A 15,812-nucleotide genomic window follows, 5' to 3' on the forward strand; every position below is an offset into this window, starting at 1 on the left:
TGTCTGGAGTCCTTAGGAGCCTCAAGTCCGTCCTGCAGCCGCAATTCTACAAGTGAGCTACAACCACAGCATTGTCAGTCTCAAGTCAAGTCAATCGCAGTCATCTATTGTCAAGTCAGAGTGGCCTGCACTAAAATTGTCCAAATCTACTGCAAGTCCCAGCAAGCCCTTAAGGTCTCTGCGTCACTGGTCACCTCTGTAGGCCCTGGGTGAACTGGGTCCACCTGTCTAACCTCAGTAAAGCTACCGTTGTCCGTAACTTGGCGTCAGAGTCATTATTGCCCTCGTGCCTAGCCCAGGATCCAGCAATATACCTTCAGGTGGTATTGAAGATAAACCACACCCTGGCGTCACGAACACAAGGGTTAGTGCCATCTGCCCCTAGGGTAATTCCATCTTCCCTGCATCTCACACCCTCTACCACATATCTATCTATCTATCTATCTATCTATCTATCTATCTATAGGTAAAGCAAAAGTCCAGGTTGAGCAGCACCTCAGTATTGGTAAAGGTCTTTGGTGCAGAGCAGCAGGTAGAGTCCAGGTCAGGAGCTCACAGATACCCACAAAAAAAAAAGTGGTTTTATTCCATTCCATAGCAACGTTTCAGCCGCCAAGCACGTGCTTGAAAAAGGCAGAATGGGCGGCTGAAACGTTGCTATGGAACAAAACGAAAACCACTTAAATTTCTACTCCTTTGTGCTGCAGAACACTTCTTTTTTGTGGGTTTCTATCTATCCTAAATCTCACAGTGTGGTTAGGTTATAAAGAATGGCCCCTTTATCTATGTATACTCACTTGCCAATTGTATTTGGTAGTGCTACAAGTTGATTGTCATCTATTTTCAGGGTTGTGAGTTTTTTCAGCAGGCCTGTTAGGGTAAAAACAACAGATTTATCAAAAAACAAACAAAAAAGAAGAAAAAAAGAGACCATAAAGAGGCGACACGGAACATTATGATATAAACATATGCGGGGAGCTTTATGGTGCCCATAGCAACCAATCATATGACTTCTTTCATTTTTCAGAGGCTTTTTATGAAAATTAAAGAAGCGATCTGATTGGTTGTTATGGGCAACTGTATCCCTCTTCCTCTACACACGTTTTGATAAATCTCCTCCATGATGTCCTTTTAGTAGGAGAGCCTCATGCGCCCTGTGCGACTGCAAAAGCTGCACCCCCTAAGGCCTTGGGTAGCCTAAACCACATGTCCCCCTCAGTGGCGTGTAGCGCATTGTTATACTTGTATGGTCAGAAAGCAGACTGCGCAGACATGTGCCGCCAATGAAAATGATGGGTGGCTGCTGCACCGCAATTTACAAGCAGAATTCCACTTAAAAATTCCATAGTGTGAATGGGCTCTTACTGCCTCATGTGAATTGTCCCTTTACCACAGTGTTTCCAACAAGGGACCCTCAAGCAGTTGCAAAACTACAATTCCCAGCATGCCCGGACAGCCCTTGGCTGTCCGGGCATGCTGGGTGTTGTAGTTTTGCAACAGCTGGAGCCACCCTGGTTGGAAAACACTGTGGTCATAAGCTGCTCTGTTTCCCCAATAGAGAGCTCCAAATCCACAGCATAGACATCATTTATAACATGCTGGCTACATGTAGCTGCCACTAGGGGGAGCTTAAGAGCTTGGAGAAGACAGGGTATTTATTCTTTTACTCTATAAGGGTACGTTCACACGGACGCAGATTTGACGCACAGGATTTGATGCACAGGATTTTCTGCTGCAGATTTCAATGTAAACTGAATGACTGAGCGCAGCTTCTAATCGGCAGTTACAAATCCTGCGCATCAAATCTGCTCAGGAGCCTGTATGTGTGAACATAACCCAACAGTGTTTTCCAACCAGGGTGCCTCCAGCTGTTGCAAAACTAAGACTTCCAGCATTTGGCTATCTGGGCATGCTGGGAGTCATAGTTTTGCAGCAGCTGGAGGCATTCTGGTTAGGAAACACTGGTCTACTATCTCAGCTCTCACAATACAGAAAAGCTTGAGATAGATAGATAGATAGATATGAGATATATAAATATGAGATAGATAGATATGAGATAGATAGTTATAGATATGAGATAGATAGATATATAGATATGAGATAGATAATTAGATATGAGATAGATAGATAGATAGATATGAGATGGGTAGATAGATAGGAGATAGATATGAGATAGATAGATAGATATGAGATGGATAGATAGATATGAGATGGATAGAAAGATATGAGATGGATAGAAAGATATGAGATAGATAGATAGATATGAGATAGATATGAGATAGATATGAGATAGATAGATAGATATGAGATAGATACATAGATAGATCGATAGATAGATAGATAGATATGAGATAGATACATAGATAGATAGATATGAGATAGATAGATATGAGATAGATAGATATGAGATAGTTATGCGCTAGAGAGATTTACAGGGAAATCATTGTAACATTGCACTCACCTATGGAGTCAGGCAAATGTTGCAATAAATTGGATGAAAGGAGAAGATCTTCCAAGGACTCGCACCCGGACGCCTCCATTTCTATACTCTCGATGCGATTCTTGGACATGTCCAGGTAGATGAGCTGTTTCAGTTTTCCTATAGACTTGTTACACACATAGAATTTCTTTAGCCGGCTATAAGTCAGTATACAGACACATCTACAGTATAGAATGCAGTGAATACGGATAAGTGATACACGATGTAGTAACCAATAAGATTATAGAGAAAAGTTTATTGGTTGCTATGGAAACTGTTGCATCTTCCTATTGTTTTGGAAGCCCAATACTGCCATATAGAACGGCTTTTTTTGCGCAAATGTGAAGTTGCACAAAAAATTGCAACAATTTTACGCAGAAACCTACTATGAAAGTCTGAAGATGTTGCAAAACTACAATTCCCAGCATGCCAAGCCAACAGCCGTCTGGACATGCTGGGGGTTTTAGTTTTGCAATTGTTACTTTTACGAGGGCTCCAAACTTCCAACGCAAATGTGAACAGAGCCCAATCTGTATATAGTATAGAGCCCAATCTGTATATAGAGCCCAATCTGTATATAGTATAGAGCCCAATCTGTATAGAGAGCCCAATCTGTATAGAGAGCCCAATCTGTATAGAGAGCCCAATCTGTATATAGTATAGAGCCCAATCTGTATATAGTATAGAGCCCAATCTGTATATAGTATAGAGCCCAATCTGTATATAGTATAGAGCCCAATCTGTATATAGTATAGAGCCCAATCTGTATATAGAGCTCAATCTGTATATAGTATAGAGCCCAATCTGTATATAGTATAGAGCCCAATCTGTATATAGTATAGAGCCCAATCTGTATATAGTATAGAGCCCAATCTGTATATAGTATAGAGCCCAATCTGTATATAGTATAGAGCCCAATCTGTATATAGTATAGAGCCCAATCTGTATATAGAGCTCAATCTGTATATAGTATAGAGCCCAATCTGTATATAGTATAGAGCCCAATCTGTATATAGTATAGAGCCCAATCTGTATATAGTATAGAGCCCAATCTGTATATAGTATAGAGCCCAATCTGTATATAGTATAGAGCCCAATCTGTATATAGTATAGAGCCCAATCTGTATATAGTATAGAGCCCAATCTGTATATAGTATAGAGCCCAATCTGTATATAGTATAGAGCCCAATCTGTATATAGTATAGAGCCCAATCTGTATATAGTATAGAGCCCAATCTGTATATAGTATAGAGCCCAATCTGTATATAGTATAGAGCCCAATCTGTATATAGTATAGAGCCCAATCTGTATATAGTATAGAGCACAATCTGTATATAGTATAGAGCCCAATCTGTATATAGTATAGAGCCCAATCTGTATATAGTATAGAGCCCAATCTGTATATAGTATAGAGCACAATCTGTATATAGTATAGAGCCCAATCTGTATATAGTATAGAGCACAATCTGTATATAGTATAGAGCCCAATCTGTATATAGTATAGAGCACAATCTGTATATAGTATAGAGCCCAATCTGTATATAGTATAGAGCCCAATCTGTATATAGTATAGAGCCCAATCTGTATATAGTATAGAGCCCAATCTGTATATAGTATAGAGCCCAATCTGTATATAGTATAGAGCCCAATCTGTATATAGTATAGAGCCCAATCTGTATATAGTATAGAGCCCAGTCTGTATATAGTATAGAGCCCAATCTGTATATAGTATAGAGCCCAATCTGTATATAGTATAGAGCCCAATCTGTATATAGTATAGAGCCCAATCTGTATATAGTATAGAGCACAATCTGTATATAGTATAGAGCCCAATCTGTATATAGTATAGAGCCCAATCTGTATATAGTATAGAGCCCAATCTGTATATAGTATAGAGCCCAATCTGTATATAGTATAGAGCCCAGTCTGTATATAGTATAGAGCCCAATCTGTATATAGTATAGAGCCCAGTCTGTATATAGTATAGAGCCCAATCTGTATATAGTATAGAGCCCAATCTGTATATAGTATAGAGCCCAATCTGTATATAGTATAGAGCCCAATCTGTATATAGTATAGAGCCCAATCTGTATATAGTATAGAGCCCAGTCTGTATATAGTATAGAGCCCAATCTGTATATAGTATAGAGCCCAATCTGTATATAGTATAGAGCCCAATCTGTATATAGTATAGAGCCCAATCTGTATATAGTATAGAGCCCAATCTGTATATAATATAGAGCCCAATCTGTATATAGAGCCCAATCTGTATATAGGGGGAGATTTATCAAAACCTGTCCAGAGGAAAAGTTGCTGAGTTGCCTATAGCAACCAATCAGATCGCTGCTTTCATTTTTAACAAGGCCTCTGCAAAATGAAAGAAGCGATCTGATTGGTTGCTATGGGCAACTCAGCAACTTTTCCTCTGGACAGGTTTTGATAAATCTCCTCCATAGAGCCCGATCTGTATATAGAGCCCAATCTGTATATAGAGCCCAATCTGTATATAGTATAGAGCCCAATCTGTATATAGAGCCCAATCTGTATATAGAGCCCAATCTGTATATAGAGCCCAATCTGTATAGAGAGCCCAATCTGTATATAGTATAGAGCCCAATCTGTATATAGTATAGAGCCCAGTCTGTATATAGTATAGAGCCCAATCTGTATATAGTATAGAGCCCAATCTGTATATAGTATAGAGCCCAATCTGTATATAGTATAGAGCCCAATCTGTATATAGTATAGAGCCCAATCTGTATAGAGAGCCCAATCTGTATATAGAGCCCAATCTGTATAGAGAGCCCAATCTGTATAGAGAGCCCAATCTGTATATAGAGCCCAATCTGTATATAGAGCCCAATCTGTATAGAGAGCCCAATCTGTATAGAGAGCCCAATCTGTATATAGTATAGAGCCCAATCTGTATATAGTATAGAGCCCAATCTGTATATAGAGCCCAATCTGTATAGAGAGCCCAATCTGTATAGAGAGCCCAATCTGTATATAGTATAGAGCCCAATCTGTATAGAGAGCCCAATCTGTATATAGAGGCCAATCTGTATATAGAGCCCAATCTGTATATAGAGCCCAATCTGTATAGAGAGCCCAATCTGTATATAGTATAGAGCCCAATCTGTATAGAGAGCCCAATCTGTATATAGAGGCCAATCTGTATATAGAGCCCAATCTGTATATAGAGCCCAATCTGTATAGAGAGCCCAATCTGTATATAGTATATAGCCCAATCTGTATAGAGAGCCCAATCTGTATATAGAGGCCAATCTGTATATAGAGCCCAATCTGTATATAGAGCCCAATCTGTATAGAGAGCCCAATCTGTATAGAGAGCCCAATCTGTATAGAGAGCCCAATATGTATAGAGAGCCCAATCTGTATAGAGAGCCCAATCTGTATATAGAGCCCAATCTGTATAGAGAGCCCAATCTGTATATAGTATAGAGCCCAATCTGTATATAGTATAGAGCCCAATCTGTATAGAGAGCCCAATCTGTATAGAGAGCCCAATCTGTATATAGAGCCCAATCTGTATATAGTATAGAGCCCAATCTGTATAGAGAGCCCAATCTGTATAGAGAGCCCAATCTGTATAGAGAGCCCAATCTGTATATAGTATAGAGCCCAATCTGTATATAGTATAGAGCACAATCTGTATATAGTATAGAGCCCAATCTGTATATAGTATAGAGCCCAATCTGTATATAGAGCCCAATCTGTATATAGTATAGAGCCCAATCTGTATAGAGAGCCCAATCTGTATATAGAGCCCAATCTGTATATATTATAGAGCCCAATCTGTATATAGAGCCCAATCTGCATAGAGAGCCCAATCTGTATATAGTATAGAGCCCAATCTGTATATAGTATAGAGCCCAATCTGTATAGAGAGCCCAATCTGTATAGAGAGCCCAATCTGTATAGAGAGCCCAATCTGTATATAGAGCCCAATCTGCATAGAGAGCCCAATCTGCATAGAGAGCCCAATCTGTATAGAGAGCCCAATCTGTATAGAGAGCCCAATCTGTATAGAGAGCCCAATCTGTATATAGTATAGAGCCCAATCTGTATAGAGAGCCCAATCTGTATATAGTATAGAGCCCAATCTGTATATAGTATAGAGCCCAATCTGTATAGAGAGCCCAATCTGTATAGAGAGCCCAATCTGTATAGAGAGCCCAATCTGTATAGAGAGCCCAATCTGCATAGAGAGCCCAATCTGTATAGAGAGCCCACTCTGTATAGAGAGCCCAATCTGTATAGAGAGCCCAATCTGTATAGAGAGCCCAATCTGCATAGAGAGCCCAATCTGTATAGAGAGCCCAATCTGTATAGAGAGCCCAATCTGTATAGAGAGCCCAATCTGCATAGAGAGCCCAATCTGTATAGAGAGCCCAATCTGTATAGAGAGCCCAATCTGTATAGAGAGCCCAATCTGTATAGAGAGCCCAATCTGTATAGAGAGGCCAATCTGTATATAGAGCCCAATCTGCATAGAGAGCCCAATCTGTATAGAGAGCCCAATCTGTATAGAGAGCCCAATCTGTATAGAGAGCCCAATCTGTATAGAGAGGCCAATCTGTATATAGAGCCCAATCTGTATAGAGAGCCCAATCTGTATAGAGAGCCCAATCTGTATATAGAGCCCAATCTGTATAGAGAGGCCAATCTGTATATAGAGCCCAATCTGTATATAGAGCCCAATCTGTATAGAGAGCCCAATCTGCATAGAGAGCCCAATCTGTATAGAGAGCCCAATCTGTATAGAGAGCCCAATCTGTATAGAGAGCCCAATCTGTATAGAGAGCCCAATCTGTATAGAGAGGCCAATCTGTATATAGAGCCCAATCTGTATAGAGAGCCCAATCTGTATAGAGAGCCCAATCTGTATAGAGAGGCCAATCTGTATATAGAGCCCAATCTGTATATAGAGCCCAATCTGTATAGAGAGCCCAATCTGTATATAGAGCCCAATCTGTATAGAGAGGCCAATCTGTATAGAGAGGCCAATCTGTATATAGAGCCCAATCTGTATAGAGAGCCCAATCTGTATAGAGAGCCCAATCTGCATAGAGAGCCCAATCTGTATAGAGAGCCCAATCTGTATAGAGAGCCCAATCTGTATAGAGAGCCCAATCTGTATAGAGAGCCCAATCTGTATAGAGAGGCCAATCTGTATATAGAGCCCAATCTGTATAGAGAGCCCAATCTGTATAGAGAGCCCAATCTGTATAGAGAGCCCAATCTGTATAGAGAGCCCAATCTGTATAGAGAGGCCAATCTGTATATAGAGCCCAATCTGTATATAGAGCCCAATCTGTATAGAGAGCCCAATCTGTATATAGAGCCCAATCTGTATAGAGAGGCCAATCTGTATATAGAGCCCAATCTGTATATAGAGCCCAATCTGTATATAGAGCCCAATCTGTATAAAGAGCCCCGGAGGAGCTGATATAAAAAATTGGATGGTACTAATAGAACTGAACCTGTACATTTCTTTCAGCACCATTTCCCTTTCACAATGTGAAAATTAGGTCAAAAAGTTAATCGGCGGCCTCAAAAAGACTGCAGTGTGTCTGCCGCATACTGCGCTAGTCAGGCGAGGATATTCACTTATATCACATCCTAACCGAGCGCCAACGCCCCCCCCCCCCCCCCGCCCCAAACCGGTGAGAGCGCAGAGTAAGATCATTACCCCCGGCAGCGTCTGAAGAGAATTGTTATCTATCCACAGCTCCTTCAGATTCTGTATTTGTTCCAGGCCCTCGGGCTGCAAGAGATGAGAGATCACAGTATTACATGTTATATACAACCGACCATAATAAACATCTATATCCAGTAATGTGAGCACAACAATACCAGAGAGAGAAGAGATATATCACAAGGGAATACACCCAAAATAATCCGCACTGCTATATACGGCATTATAGTAGTATATATTTGTATATAGGATCAGTATTATAGTAGTTATATTCTTGTATATAGGAGCAGGATTATAGTGGTTATATTCTTGTATATAGGAGGCAGTATTATAGTAGTTATATTCTTGTATATAGGAGGCAGTATTATAGTGGTTATATTCTTGTATATAGGAGCAGGATTATAGTAGTTATATTCTTGTATATAGGAGCAGTATTATAGTAGTTATATTCTTGTATATAGGATCAGTATTATAATAGTTATATTCTTGTAAATAGGAGGCAGTATTATAGTAGTTATATTCTTGTATATAGGGGCAGTATTATAGTAGTTATATTCTTGTATATAGGAGGCAGTATTATAGTGGTTATATTCTTGTTGTAAGCGTTCCCTTGTTTGTTCCTAGCCCGTGTTCCAGACCTCCTGCCGTTGCCCCTGACTACGATCCTTGCCGCCTGCCCCCGACCTTCTGCTACGTCCGACCTTGCTTCTGCCTACTCCCTTGTACCGCGCCTATCTTCAGCAGTCAGAGAGGTGAGCCGTTGCTAGTGGATACGACCTGGTCACTACCGCCGCAGCAAGACCATCCCGCTTTGCGGCGGGCTCTGGTGAAAAACTGTAGTGGCTTAGAACCGGTCCACTAGCGCGGTCCTCGCCATCCCTCTCTGACACAGAGGATCCACTACCTGCCAGCCGGCATCGTGACAGTAGATCCGGCCATGGATCCCGCTGAGGTTCCCCTGCCAGTTGCCTCTGATATCACCACGGTGGTCGCCCAGCAAGCCCGACAGATCGCCCATCTAATCCACCAGCTGTCGGAAGTGTCCTCCATTATGCACCAACTTCAGTCGCAACTTCATCAGCAATCTTCTCCTCCGCCAGCTCCTGCACCTCCTCCGCAGCGAGTGGCCACTCCTAGCCTCTGCCTGTCCTTGCCGGACAAATTTAATGGGGACTCTAAGTATTGCCGTGGCTTTCTTTCGCAATGTTCCCAGCACTTGGAGATGATGTCGGACCAGTTTCCTACTGAAAGGTCTAAGGTGGCTTTCGTAGTCTGCCTTCTGTCTGGAAAAGCCCTGTCATGGGCCGCACCGCTCTGGGACCGCAATGACCCCGTCACTGCCTCTGTACACTCCTTCTTCTCGGAAATTCGAAGTGTCTTTGAGGAACCTGCCCGAGCTTCTTCAGCCGAGATTGCCCTGCTGAACCTGGCCCAGGGTGTTTCTTCCGTTGGCGAGTACGCCATTCAGTTCCGTGCTCTTGCTTACGAGTTGTCCTGGAATAGTGAGGTTCTCTGCGCGACCTTTAAAAAAGGCCTATCCAGCAACATTAAAGATGTTCTGGCCGCACGAGAGACTCCTGCTGACCTACATGAACTCATTCACCTTGCCACTCGCATTGACATGCGTTCTTCCGGATGGCGTCTGGAGCTCCGCCTGGATATGGACTTTGTTCGCACGAAGCGTTTTTTCTCCCCGGCTCCTCTCTCCTCTGGTCCTCTGCAATCTGTTCCTGTGCTTCCCGCCGCGGAGGCTATGCAAGTTGACCGGTCTCGCTTGACACCTCAAGAGAGGACACGACGCCGCATGGAGAATCTTTGCCTGTACTGTGCTAGTACCGAACACTTCCTGAAGGATTGTCCTATCCGTCCTCCCCGCCTGGAAAGACGTACGCTGACTCCGCACAAAGGTGACACAGTTCTTGATGTCAACTCTGCTTCTCCACGCCTTACTGTGCCTGTGCGGATATCTGCCTCTACCTTCTCCTTCTCTACTATGCTCTTCTTGGATTCCGGATCTGCAGGAAAAATTTTTTTGGCCTCTCTTATCAACAGGTTCTACGTTCCTGTGACCAGTCTCGCCAGACCCCTCTACATCTATTGTTTTTACAATAAAAGATTGGACTGTCTCGTGCGTTTTCACACAGAACCCCTCCTAATGTGCATCGGACCTCATCACGGAAAAATTGAGTTTTTTTTCCTCCGGTTCTTTGGCCCCAAGAAGAGGGGGAGACCCAAGGGGGGGGGTACTGTTACGCCGAGCGCTCCGGGTCCCCGTTCCTCCCCGGAGCGCTCGCCTCATCCTTGTTGCTGCAGCGCCCCGGTCAGATCCACTGACCGGGTGCGCTGCGGTTCCGCCTCCAGCCGGGATGCGATTCGCGATGCGGGTGGCGCCCGCTCGCGATGCGCACCCCGGTCCCCGTACCTGACTCGCTCTCCGTCGGTCCTGTCCCGGCGCGCGCGGCCCCGCTCCCTAGGGCGCGCGCGCGCCGGGTCTCTGCGATTTAAAGGGCCAGTGCACCTATGATGGTGCCTGGCCCAATCTCCCAATTACCAATTAGTGTGATCACCTGTGCACTTCCCTATATCACCTCACTTCCCCTGTACTCCCTTGCCGGATCTTGTTGCACTTGTGCCTAGTGTAAGCGTTCCCTTGTTTGTTCCTAGCCCGTGTTCCAGACCTCCTGCCGTTGCCCCTGACTACGATCCTTGCCGCCTGCCCCCGACCTTCTGCTACGTCCGACCTTGCTTCTGCCTACTCCCTTGTACCGCGCCTATCTTCAGCAGTCAGAGAGGTGAGCCGTTGCTAGTGGATACGACCTGGTCACTACCGCCGCAGCAAGACCATCCCGCTTTGCGGCGGGCTCTGGTGAAAACCTGTAGTGGCTTAGAACCGGTCCACTAGCGCGGTCCTCGCCATCCCTCTCTGACACAGAGGATCCACTACCTGCCAGCCGGCATCGTGACACTTGTATATAGGAGGCAGTATTATAGTAGTTATATTCTTGTATATAGGGGCAGTATTATAGTAGTTATATTCTTGTATTATAGTAGTTATATTCTTGTATATAGGAGCAGTATTATAGTAGTTATATTCTTGTATATAGGAGCAGTATTATAGTAGTTATGTTCTTGTATATAGGAGCAGTATTATAGTAGTTATATTCTTGTATATAGGAGCAGTATTATAGTAGTTATATTCTTGTATATAGGAACAGTATTATAGTAGTTATATTCTTGTATATAGGAGGCAGTATTATAGTAGTTATATTCTTGTATATAGGAGCAGTATTATAGTAGTTATATTCTTGTATATAGGAGCAGTATTATAGTAGTTATATTCTTGTATATAGGAGCAGTATTATAGTAGTTATATTCTTGTATATAGGAACAGTATTATAGTAGTTATATTCTTGTATATAGGGGCAGTATTATAGTAGTTATATTCTTGTAAATAGGAGCAGTATTATAGTAGTTATATTCTGGTATATAGAAGCAGTATTATAGTAGTTATATTCTTGTATATAGGAGGCAGTATTATAGTAGTTATATTCTTGTATATAGGAGCAGTATTATAGTAGTTATACTTAAAGGCATAGAGGAAAGAACGGGGTGGCACCACTGCTGACAACACCTGAGTGTAAATCCTGCTGTGTGAGGTAGGAGTATATGGGACAAAAAAATCATGGGGTGTAGAAAACATAGAAAATACAATGTCTAAATGTGCAAAAAAATAGGAAAAATAAAGTTTTCGCACTCACCATGAGGTGGAGCCGAGGCTATGCGGACTGGGGGCTTGCCAAAACCTTTTTTTTCCTATTTTTTGCACATTATAGTAATTATATTTTTGAACATATAACAAGTAGAATCATAATAACAGTCTATTCATCCTTCCTCTTTTCTCGCACACTGATCTAAGAAGACTAGCCTAAGCACATGTTCTATAAGGAATGCCCCACTTACTATCACGAGGCACATTACAATAGTCTCAATAATGTGTCTAGAACAGGAAAAGCGCTTGTCTTCTTACCAGCTCACTGAACTCATTATTGCCCAGGTCAAGTCTCTCCAGTTGGGTCAGTTTACTCATTGACCTGAAACAGAAGAGAAAACAGGATAAGACACTTTACTGCGGTAATAGATTCCTCACTAAGCAAGGATTTAGAAAAAAAAAGAATGTTAATATGATGGTTGTGTAATAGAATTTCCAAAAGATTACAAATCTATCTTTATAATGTAGCTATCTATCTATCTATCTATCTATCTATCTATCTATCTATCTATCTCATATCTATCTATCTATCTATCTATCTATCTATCTATCCATCATCTATTTATCTCATATCTAATACAAGTTGTATGTGGTTCTGCATGTCAGGCTCTTTGACTTTAGTGAAGCTGAACTGCAATGCTAAACACAACCCATGGACATGTGGGGCGCTGTTTCTTGATGAAAGCAGCCATGTTATTTTTAGCAATGTACAAGGTATCTCCGGCGCCCCCATAGACAATGCATGATGCGTGTGCTGACCACCGCTCTATACAGCTGGGAGAGCTAAGGCCCCGTACTGGAGATCACAGGGGTCCTCAGTTATCAGACACTTATCCCATAAACTTTGGATAAGGGTTATTGTCACGATCACACCCTATCGGTCCAGCTAAGACGCTAGAGAGAGTGTGATGGTGCAAGGGTTAAAGCCGCCAGACCTCTGGGTATCCACTACTAGTCCCAGCAAGTCACCAAATTAACCCTTAGATAAACGTGTTTCCACCAGAGCTGCCTTCAGAAAGGTGAGCTCACATATTTAGAGATCAAAGACCAGAGCTGATTAATTAAACATTTAATCTGATAAAAGGTATCACAGTGCTAAATATATAAAAATACAGGAACAAATGACATACAGGTACAAAAATATATAAAAGAGTTTAGCAAGACAAGTTCAGAAAACAAAAGATGAAGTTCTGAGTCTAGCATTGTTAAGTATTATATATCTGCCTTTTTGGAGGGACTCCATTCCCCCCCCCTCTCTGATCCCACCAGGGGGCATCTCTGTTCCTGGCCCTCTTATCTGGTTGATTATATGATGGGACCAGAGTGCCCTTATATACTGCTGCTTCAAAAAGGCCTTTGACTTCAAAGGAGATACAAACAAACAGCCAGACCCCCCAATAAAATGCAATATACAAAAGGATACACCATCTGAATGACCTCTCACCCATGTCTTGGATAATCCATCACACACAGTTATAATTTATAATACACATATAGGATTTTAATAATCAGGCCTTGGGCCTGACACCTCCCCCTTAAGATGGGGACAGAGAGATCTGGCCTCTCCAGCCTGATAGATCTGTCTCCCTTAACCGTCTATTTCTTTCCTTGACACCACAGGTCCTGCATTCCCAGGCAAAGATGGCACTGAAGGGGCCTAGTACCTCGTTTAGCTGCCTTTTCTTTGCAGCTAAGATCTGTGGATTGATCTCTACATCCTGAAGGGATCCCTGGCTCTTAGCTTCCTCCACTAGGTCCAGTAGGGGATCACTACCCAGCCTTTCCTCTGGTGCACTGCATACACTGAGTACCACCTTCTCAGGGTCATAGTATGCCATATTAATGTGGTACTGTCTCTGCCTCTGACCTTTCTCATCAAGGGCAACTACATATGTGGTGGGTTCTAGGCACTGCAGAATGGGGAAGGGACCCTCCCAGGCGGCCTGTAACTTATTCTGCCTGATGGGGTTCAGAACCATTCCCTTCTGTCCCACTTCATAGTCCCGGTCCCTTGCATTGTGATCATACCAGTACTTCTGCCTGGACTGTGCTGCTGTGAGGTTGTCCTGTACCAGCCCAGTCAATGTCTGCATCCTGTCCCTGAATCTCAGAACATACTTGTTACGCCGAGCGCTCCGGGTCCCCGCTCCTCCCCGGAGCGCTCGCTACACTCTCCTCACTGCAGCGCTCCGGTCAGTTCCACTGACCCGGGGCGCTGCGATACCGCCTCCAGCCGGGATGCGATTCGCGATGCGGGTAGCGCCCGCTCGCGATGCGCACCCCGGCTCCCGTACCTGACTCGCTCTCCGTCAGTCCTGTCCCGGCGCGCGCGGCCCCGCTCCCTAGGGCGCGCGCGCGCCGGGTCTTTGCGATTTAAAGGGCCACTGCGCCGCTGATTGGCGCAGTGGTTCCAATTAGTGTTATCACCTGTGCACTTCCCTATATCACCTCACTTCCCCTTCACTCCCTCGCCGGATCTTGTTGCCATCGTGCCAGTGAAAGCGTTTCCTTGTGTGTTCCTAGCCTGTGTTCCAGACCTCCTGCCGTTGCCCCTGACTACGATCCTTGCTGCCTGCCCCGACCTTCTGCTACGTCCGACCTTGCTTCTGTCTACTCCCTTGTACCGCGCCTATCTTCAGCAGCCAGAGAGGTTGAGCCGTTGCTAGTGGATACGACCTGGTCACTACCGCCGCAGCAAGACCATCCCGCTTTGCGGCGGGCTCTGGTGAAAACCAGTAGTGACTTAGAACCGATCCACTAGCACGGTCCACGCCAATCCCTCTCTGGCACAGAGGATCCACTACCTGCCAGCCGGCATCGTGACAGTAGATCCGGCCATGGATCCCGCTGAAGTTCCTCTGCCAGTTGTCGCTGACCTCACCACGGTGGTCGCCCAGCAGTCACAACAGATAGCGCAACAAGGCCAACAGCTGTCTCAACTGACTGTTATGCTACAACAGTTACTACCACAGCTCCAGCAATCATCTCCTCCGCCAGCTCCTGCACCTCCTCCGCAGCGAGTGGCCGCTTCTGGACTACGACTATCCTTGCCGGATAAATTTGATGGGGACTCTAAGTTTTGCCGTGGCTTTCTTTCCCAATGTTCATTGCACTTGGAGATGATGTCGGACCAGTTCCCCACTGAAAGGTCTAAGGTGGCTTTCGTAGTCAGCCTTCTGTCTGGAAAAGCCCTGTCTTGGGCCACACCGCTCTGGGACCGCAATGACCCCGTCACTGCCTCTGTACACTCCTTCTTCTCGGAAATTCGAAGTGTCTTTGAGGAACCTGCCCGAGCCTCTTCTGCTGAGACTGCCCTGTTGAACCTGGTCCAGGGTAATTCTTCCGTTGGCGAGTATGCCGTACAATTCCGTACTCTTGCTTCAGAATTATCCTGGAATAATGAGGCACTCTGCGCGACCTTTAAAAAAGGCCTATCCAGCAACATTAAAGATGTTCTGGCCGCACGAGAAATCCCTGCTAATCTACATGAACTCATTCACCTAGCCACTCGCATTGACATGCGTTTTTCCGAAAGGCGTCAGGAGCTCCGCCAGGATATGGACTCTGTTCGCACGAGGCGTTTCTTCTCCCCGGCTCCTCTCTCCTCTGGTCCCCTGCAATCTGTTCCTGTGCCTCCCGCCGTGGAGGCTATGCAGGTCGACCGGTCTCGCCTGACACCTCAAGAGAGGACACGACGCCGCATGGAGAATCTCTGCCTGTACTGTGCTAGTACCGAACACTTCCTGAAGGATTGTCCTATCCGTCCTCCCCGCCTGGAAAGACGTACGCTGACTCCGCACAAAGGTGAGACAGTCCTTGATGTCTACTCTGCTTCTCCACGTCTT

The 15,812-nt window shown here is 44.3% G+C and overlaps 1 protein-coding gene across 8 annotated transcripts in view; it reads right to left on the reverse strand.

Moving 5' to 3' along the window:
• LRRC7 (leucine rich repeat containing 7) overlaps positions 1–15,812 on the reverse strand; it is a 262,845-nt gene that overhangs the window by 99,793 nt on the left and 147,240 nt on the right. For 6 of the 8 annotated variants that reach the window (XM_056532752.1, XM_056532755.1, XM_056532754.1 and 3 more), the window contains exons 8-11: positions 12,226–12,289; positions 8,193–8,267; positions 2,462–2,606; positions 798–870 (exon numbers count right to left, since the gene is read on the reverse strand). In XM_056532752.1, coding sequence (XP_056388727.1) covers positions 798–870; positions 2,462–2,606; positions 8,193–8,267; positions 12,226–12,289 — 357 coding nt within the window. Of the gene's footprint in view, positions 1–797; positions 871–2,461; positions 2,607–8,192; positions 8,268–12,225; positions 12,290–15,812 lie in introns of those variants that run through there. The other 2 variants (XM_056532757.1, XM_056532758.1) reach the window with 2 other exon arrangements.

Source organism: Hyla sarda, chromosome 7 (genome assembly GCF_029499605.1).
Source record: "Hyla sarda isolate aHylSar1 chromosome 7, aHylSar1.hap1, whole genome shotgun sequence".
Lineage (NCBI taxonomy): Eukaryota > Metazoa > Chordata > Amphibia > Anura > Hylidae > Hyla > Hyla sarda.